This window comes from Meles meles, chromosome 7, assembly GCF_922984935.1.
Source record: "Meles meles chromosome 7, mMelMel3.1 paternal haplotype, whole genome shotgun sequence".
NCBI classification, from domain to species: Eukaryota; Metazoa; Chordata; class Mammalia; order Carnivora; family Mustelidae; genus Meles; species Meles meles.
The window spans coordinates 63,855,948-63,863,159 of NC_060072.1; the positions used below are offsets into that span (position 1 = coordinate 63,855,948).

The following is a 7,212-nucleotide window of genomic DNA, read 5'->3' on the forward strand; positions in this document are numbered from 1 at the left end:
CTAGATCAAACAACAAGTATAGAAGAAAAAAATAAAGTTAGGAAAATAAATAAATATTAGGTTAAAAGCAGGCATTTGGGTTTAAATGAACACTAGACCATAAATCAGAAAAACTAAACTTTGGTTCAGGATTTCAACGTGAACTAGATGTGTAATTTTGGACAAGTTATTTAATATCTCTGGGCTTCTTTATCATTTCTAAATCATTGTATGTACTTTGTTAAATACATTAATTATCTTTTTATAGGAAATCATCATTCTTCCAAATCATTTGATTTTACTTTTTTTTTCCTTTTGGAATATCAGTAAATTTTATAGAAATATAAAATTGCAAAATCATTGAATAATTAGAATAAGTATTGGAAAAAATTTTTATTCTTTCTTTCTGAAATTTTTACTAAATACCCTCAAACTGTATTACTAAGCTTTAAAGAAGTATATGAACTCAGTAAACTTAATTTTTTTACTTGGGGAACTTCCATCTTTTTTAGTTTATATAGATATGCATGTTTTCACTAGCAGTTGGAATTTGTTTTTCTTGCTATATATGATATTAAATTGTCATAACTTAGATTATTAACTTAAATATAACTTAGAAATAAAAGAAAAAGAAATGTATGGAGAAAATTAAAAAGTAAATTAAATTTATTCTTTCAAAATAATTGCAATGTTTCTATGCAGTAATAGAAAAAGCAAAAGTTTCTTAATTATATAGGTACATGTCTATTTAAATGCTGACAAATGAATTTGGGTATTGAAAATTATTGTTTTGCTGCCTTTAAGCTTCCATCTCCACTTCACTGTAAATAAATTCTGATTTCTCTTTTGTGTGTATGTGTGTGTGTGTCCTTTTTTTATCTACATCACCCTCATAGTTTAATCTACTAGTGAATGTTCATGGAATTAAGCCATTGGGGTCATTTGGCTTTAGCTTCCTCATTAGATTCCTCAGTGTCCCTGGCTTTGCTCTTTGCATATAAACACATTTGTTATTCTTAAACACTTCCTTTTATCAATCCCTTACTAGAGCATACTGCTTACTAGAGCATACTATTGTGAAAATCCACACTTGTATTTTGCAAAAATGGAAAATTCAAAATTCTGCTGTGTGTGACACACCATTAACTGCCCAAAGACACTCTGTATCTGCTATGTTAGTATTTACTGATGTGTTAATGTAATAATCACCCATCTGCTTCTGCTCTCTATGAGGCACTTTCTATCTATGGGGTGGAAATTAATGACAGTCTCTCTGAGCTGTCTGATGTCAGAGTCGGGAAATGTGTGAAGGTATATAAGAGCTGGATTACTCATTGGCAAGTGGGGGAAAAATACTCCAGTGGATGCAAGCTTGGGATTGTTCATGAAGCTTTCTTACCATTTAGAGACATTCTCTGATATTGCTGACACTGAAACATTAAAGGTAAAGAGTTTCCTGTTTATGGGAAAATATTATTTGTTTAGGGAAGAACAGATTTGGGATTAAATATATAGCTTCTTTCAAAGAAAGCCTAAAGAGATAAATTGCTATAATATCAACTTTTGAAGTTGTTTAGAGAAGGAAATTGGGAAAGTGAAAATTGTTTGAACATTATCAAGGGACTATATCAATAAAATTACTATCTTTGGAGGTTATGTTTATAAAGGGATATTTTACAGTACCTTCTAGTCTCAAATTCCATCTATCAGAACTATAAAAATTTTCTTGATTTCAATGCTGAATTATTCTTTTCAGAAAATTTAAAAGCAATGTGCCTCCTGAAGTTGCCAGTAGTTCTCATCGTACTCTCCCTTGCATTAAACCATCTGAAAGCTATTCCCATTAAAAGGTTAGTATCTTAAAAATCCTGTTTCTTTTGTAAAATGTGGGAAAATTAGAATTAAAAACTGCTATTTAACTAACAGCTCTTATGCCATTAGATGCATCTTTCTGACAGAACTTCTGACAGACAGAAATGGATAGTTCCAGTTTTGTCAAGAAGTATGTTCTTGGGATCTAAAAGGGCAAAATGAGAACACAAAGCAGGAAAAGCCAAAGGGTAGTAATTTCCATTATATTAACCTGATTCTCAAATAAATTAGAAAAACTTAAATATATATTTTGTATCGGGTGGGATTTTATTGTATAGTCACATAGTTTTTTTTTTTCCTCAGAGGGCTCTGGCAATATTAAAAATTATTGCATCTCCTTCTGGAAATTGAAATACATAGAAATAATCAGGGAGAAAATTAAAATTTTTAAGAACTAGTTAAAAAGCCATTTGTTCTTAAGGGATTCTTTCTATATTGTTAACCGTTCTGTTAAGGAAATAGAATTATTTAAAAAATATTTTCTTCATGAAATTTCTTCTGAGCTGCTCTAAATGTAAATTTATCCTTCTTAAAAATGTTTTTAATAGGTAGCACATCCATCAGGATTTCCTAAGAAGGCTTATTTCAAAAGGTGTCATGTCATTCAAGTGGTAATTTTAAAGAAGTCTAAAAAGTATGTCAGGTGAAAATGTTAGCAATAATTACAACTTTTGAGGGGAAAGAACTGCAATTCTCCATTTACTTAAAAGATTCTCAAGTCCAAATTCAAGTGTATGTCATAAACAATATAATTGAGGATTCGTTTGTGCCTAAATCAGTTTGACTTCTTACAGTCTTGTAGGACTGAATTTACACACTCTTTAAGACCAAGGAGTGTTAAGGTTACTTTTGAAAAGAGTTTGCTTCAAGTCATATTAAAACTTTTCTCATAGAATTACTAGCATCTTGTCTATTTTCCTTTGAGGTGTTTTTTTGTTGAGGTGGCAGTCTGCGGTGATATGTAGAGTTCTACAGTACCCACATGTAATAATAGCAGGAATCTTCATATTTCCTTTGCCCTTTCAAGCTTACCGAATTTGAAGGATGTTCTCAGAATTGACTCTAATTTTCAATTGGATTTTTGTGGGTAAAAATAAGTGAAACTGACATGAAGTTTCTGGTAAACCAGCAGAACAATAGAATAATAGGAAAATTAACAGTATTACCTAGTATTTCTGTCTCTACCTTGATTTTTCCTTTCATTAGATATAGACATTTCATAAGCACCTTTATCCAGTTTGTCTTTTTATTATGAGGTGAAGTTCACTCACAAATAAAATAGTATATAACATTTTTTATTTTCAAGTTATTTTCATGTTAGTCTCACAACCTTTTAATTTGAATTTTTATTAGAAATGCTTCCAAGGCATTCTTCAAATTACTCTTTAGTGAATTTCCAGAAATCAGTATGTTTGGTCATTTTTTTTAAGGGGAGAGAATTTATCATCCTGAGCTATTCAACCATGTAATATTTTATAAATCTTATAAAAAGCTGTGAAAACTTTGTAGGAAATGACTCAAATTTCACACACTTCTAAAAGACAAGCTGAAATAGATTTATCAATGTCATTTTTCTTATAAAATTTAATCATCTTATTTAAGATCTTTTTTTAACTTCTATAACTGTATGACATGAGATTAAGGGGAAACAAACTGACTTTACAAGCCATACCAAAAAATATTTTATCTCTTGACTGAGGCAAAAGGATCACACAATTGCCCACCAACTTTTAAACATTCAGTATACACCTGCTTAGCAGATAATCAGAGGTTAACCAACAGTGTCAGTACTTCCACAAATGACTGTTGAGAACTAGAGCAGGGATACAGTTTAAAATGGTTTTAAAAATCCTTGAGGGAGCTTAGGTGACACAGTCGGTTAAGCATCCAGCTCTTGGTTTCGGCTCAGGTGGTGATCTCAGGGGGGCGGATAAAGTCCCTTACAGGCTCAGTCCTTACTGCAGAGTCTGCTTGAGATTCTCTCTTCCTCTACTGCTACCCCTCCCACTCATGTTCTCTATCTATCTAAAATAAAATAATCTTTAAAAAACCTTGAAACTGAGATATTTTTAAAGAGAGACAATATAAGAGTGATGATACTTCAGTCTATAGTTCATACTGTTTAAACTCTTAAAGTTAGAAATGTGTGCATGTGTGTAAGCGGTCAATAATTTGAACTAGTGTCTGTTAGTAAATGTTACTAAAAGTGGTCAATAGGTTTGAACTAGTGTCTGTTACTAAATAGTAAATGCCTTGTCTGCCCAAGTAGTTAAAGAGAAAAAAAAATGCCTGAAAGTAGGGGTGTGATACCTTTTACTAAGCGTTTCAGCCATCATTTTCTATCTTAATGATTGTTTGGGAAAGAATCTTTTACATATTATGCTATATTTACATGAAAAGTCTTGTTTGGGAAAGTAGTTTCATAATAATGAAACAAATCGATATAGAAGCTCTTAATATTTCTTTTAAATGGAATGATGGCTCTTCTAGCTAACTCAAATAAGATATTATTTTAGCTGGAATAATTTTAAGTCCTGTTACAGATTTTGAGACCAGTTATCAAAGTACCACTCAGACATTTAGCACATAGATTAGTTCATACTCTGCTCTAGGTATTTGCCAAACATCTCTTGGTACAGATATCACTTTGAGTCTTCCCAATTTGACCCATTATTTCCCTTATTGCTATAAATTTATTATTTTGAAGTGTTTGGATCAAATTCTAATTTATGCTTTCATCAAGGAAATTTTATTCTCTCATGAAGTATCAGTTTAATTCTTAAAAAGCATTAAATCATTCTTTGGAAATGTACATTGGCCATGCTTACTATACATGCAAAGAGAAATAATTAAATAAACAATATAACTAATATTGACATATTAGACCAGATAATTGGGTCCTAAAGTGGGTTTCTTTTGTCTGAATAATAGGCTTGTCAGCATACACTTATACTCAACAATACCAAGTTTACCTGATGCCATAGAAATTTCTGTATTTGGAAGAAAATATGAACATAAAAACCCTAAAGATTTACATGAGATTTAAAAACACTTTCTCTTAGGCTATTCCTATACAGAGATACAAATAATGAAGTGTTCCCCATACAAAGTAAACACATGCAGATAAAATCTATTGCATTTTTAAAAAAAAAATTTTTTTTTTGAAGATTTTATTTGTTTATTTGACAGAGAGAGAGGAAGAAGCAGGCTCCCTGCGGAGCAGAGAGCCCGATGCGGGGCTCGATCCCAGGACCCTGAGACCATGACCTGAGCCAAAGGCAGCAGCCTAATCCACTGAGCCACCCAGGCGCATTTTGCCCCAAATTATGTACAACCACTTGCTTCTGGATATATCTACATATCTACATCTCTTTCCCAATTTACACTTATCCTAAGTTTTACTAGTATTTTGATTTCCATGGAGCTGAAAACAAAAACATTTCCCTGGCTTTCCTAATCATCTGCAAAAAAGGGGAGCATGTTATCATTCTGTATCCATTGTCAATACCATTTTGAGAGAATGTTGGAACAAAGGGTGGTACAAAAATATACAGTTGACATAAATAATTCCATATATAGAAATAAGAGTTAATATTCAAATAAATTGCTTAATCATAATGATAATTTCTTATTTACCTGGAATATTATTATGCAATGTTCCAGGTTGCTAAAAGAATGCAATGAATATTAATACTATTAACATAAAAGTCTTTCGTTTTTAACATTCAAAATAGCTATCATTAAAATTGTTCAAAAGAACCAAGTAAGTGGCAGAAAGATAGTAATGCTTGTGTACTTATGTTAAGAGGAATAGAGCTTCCACTCTATAACAATGAGAGTTCATGAACCAGAAGTAAATTTGACTCCCCTTGGGCCTTAATAGTACCTGCCATTTCTCTCTTAACATCCCTGATTTAATTATCTCAGGGAACTTAACAAAAATATCTTATACTGCTTAATTTTTATTGGAAAGATGTGGGAAATATATATGTGTATACATACATATATATATAAAATTCCATGTATTCCAAATTAATATAAATTTTATATTCTATATCCTTTTTCTATATTGGGAACTAGATTTAATCACGATTTAGAGAATAAAAAAAATTAGAAGAATGTAAGACAAAGAAACACTTTTATTATTACTACTATCTGGAATATATGCTGAAGTTTCAAAGGATCATACTGAGAAATTCAACATTAACTATAATGGATATTTGTTAAATGATGTCCTAGTCAAAAATTGCTTCTGCTGTATCTTCAAGGTGTCAAAAAATCTCAGTCATCCAGACATTTCCAAACCAAAACAATGAGTTCTTTACATGAAAATGTTTCCTTTAGTTTCCATGAATAGGAGATATTTGTTGTCCTATAGATGTATCCAATCCTGAGTCTAAGGCTCTAACTTTACACATTTGTTCTATGTCACCAGTCACCAGATGGAAAAGCGGAAATGCAACACTGCCACATGTGTGACTCAACGCCTGGCAAATTTCTTAGTTCGTTCCAGCAATAATCTTGGTGCCATTCTTTCGCCTACTGATGTGGGATCCAATACATATGGCAAGAGGAACACAGCTGAGATTTTAAACAAGGGGCCAATGAATTACTTACCGCTTTAGAGGTCAATGTATCTCTACAGTTCTTATTGTTTGTATAAATATCCTAGTGACTTCCTGTGTAATTTAACATACGCTGGAACATGAGTTTTATGTCCCATGTTTACTGCCAGTACATATAAATTGTGGTGGTAAGAATTGTTTTAAATGTAATGCTAGTTAATATCCCATAATAAAAAAGTCAATGTCTTTAAAAATGAAGTTTTCTTGCTACTGATTTTTATCTTGAAAACATATTAAAAAATCATTCTTTTGCCTATATTTTTATGACCTGAGTTTGAGAACAAAAGAGAAAATGGTATTTGAAAACTTGGTAAATTGTACATAGCTATCAATAAAGTTAAGAACATTTAAAAAATAGCAATTATAAGGACACTGATAAGCAATTCCTTTTTGCATTAGATTTCTAAAATGAGATAAAATGCTATTTTAAAAAACTAATTAATTTTTGCTCTTGCTCTTGACTTGGTCAAAATATTTTTTGAAATTATATTCTTTTTTGTACTTGCTGGTACTGGAGGTTATTTAAAAAGTACAAAAGCAGTTTGTGTTTATGAGGGTTTCATTGTGATGAGCTTTTATTAAACTTATATACACTTTATTCTGTTCAAATGGCTTTCAGCAAATTTCACTCATATTTTGATGCAGGGTATTGCAAAAAAAAATGTGTTCCTAGTAATCATGTATGTCTTCAATTAAAAGACCACAGACTTCTGGAAACTATATATTATATGGTAAC

At 31.2% G+C, this 7,212-nt stretch overlaps 1 protein-coding gene across 1 annotated transcript; it reads left to right on the plus strand.

Annotated features, from left to right (window-relative positions):
• The first annotated feature begins 1,326 nt into the window (after positions 1-1,326).
• LOC123947416 (islet amyloid polypeptide) lies at positions 1,327-6,621 on the plus strand. The gene is made up of 3 exons (XM_046013616.1): positions 1,327-1,423; positions 1,736-1,829; positions 6,287-6,621. Exons 2-3 carry the CDS (start codon positions 1,750-1,752, stop codon positions 6,474-6,476), a joined length of 270 nt encoding a protein of 89 aa, XP_045869572.1. The 5' UTR covers positions 1,327-1,423; positions 1,736-1,749; the 3' UTR covers positions 6,477-6,621.
• Positions 6,622-7,212: the final 591 nt, after the last annotated feature.

Excerpts from the sequence above, each read along its gene's own strand:
- LOC123947416 (XM_046013616.1), top strand. The coding sequence starts at position 1,750 with ATGTGCCTCCTGAAGTTGCCAGTAGTTCTCATCGTACTCTCCCTTGCA. Across the intron at positions 1,830-6,286 it reads AAAGCTATTCCCATTAAAAG|TCACCAGATGGAAAAGCGGA; the intron begins GTTAGTATCTTA and ends CTATGTCACCAG.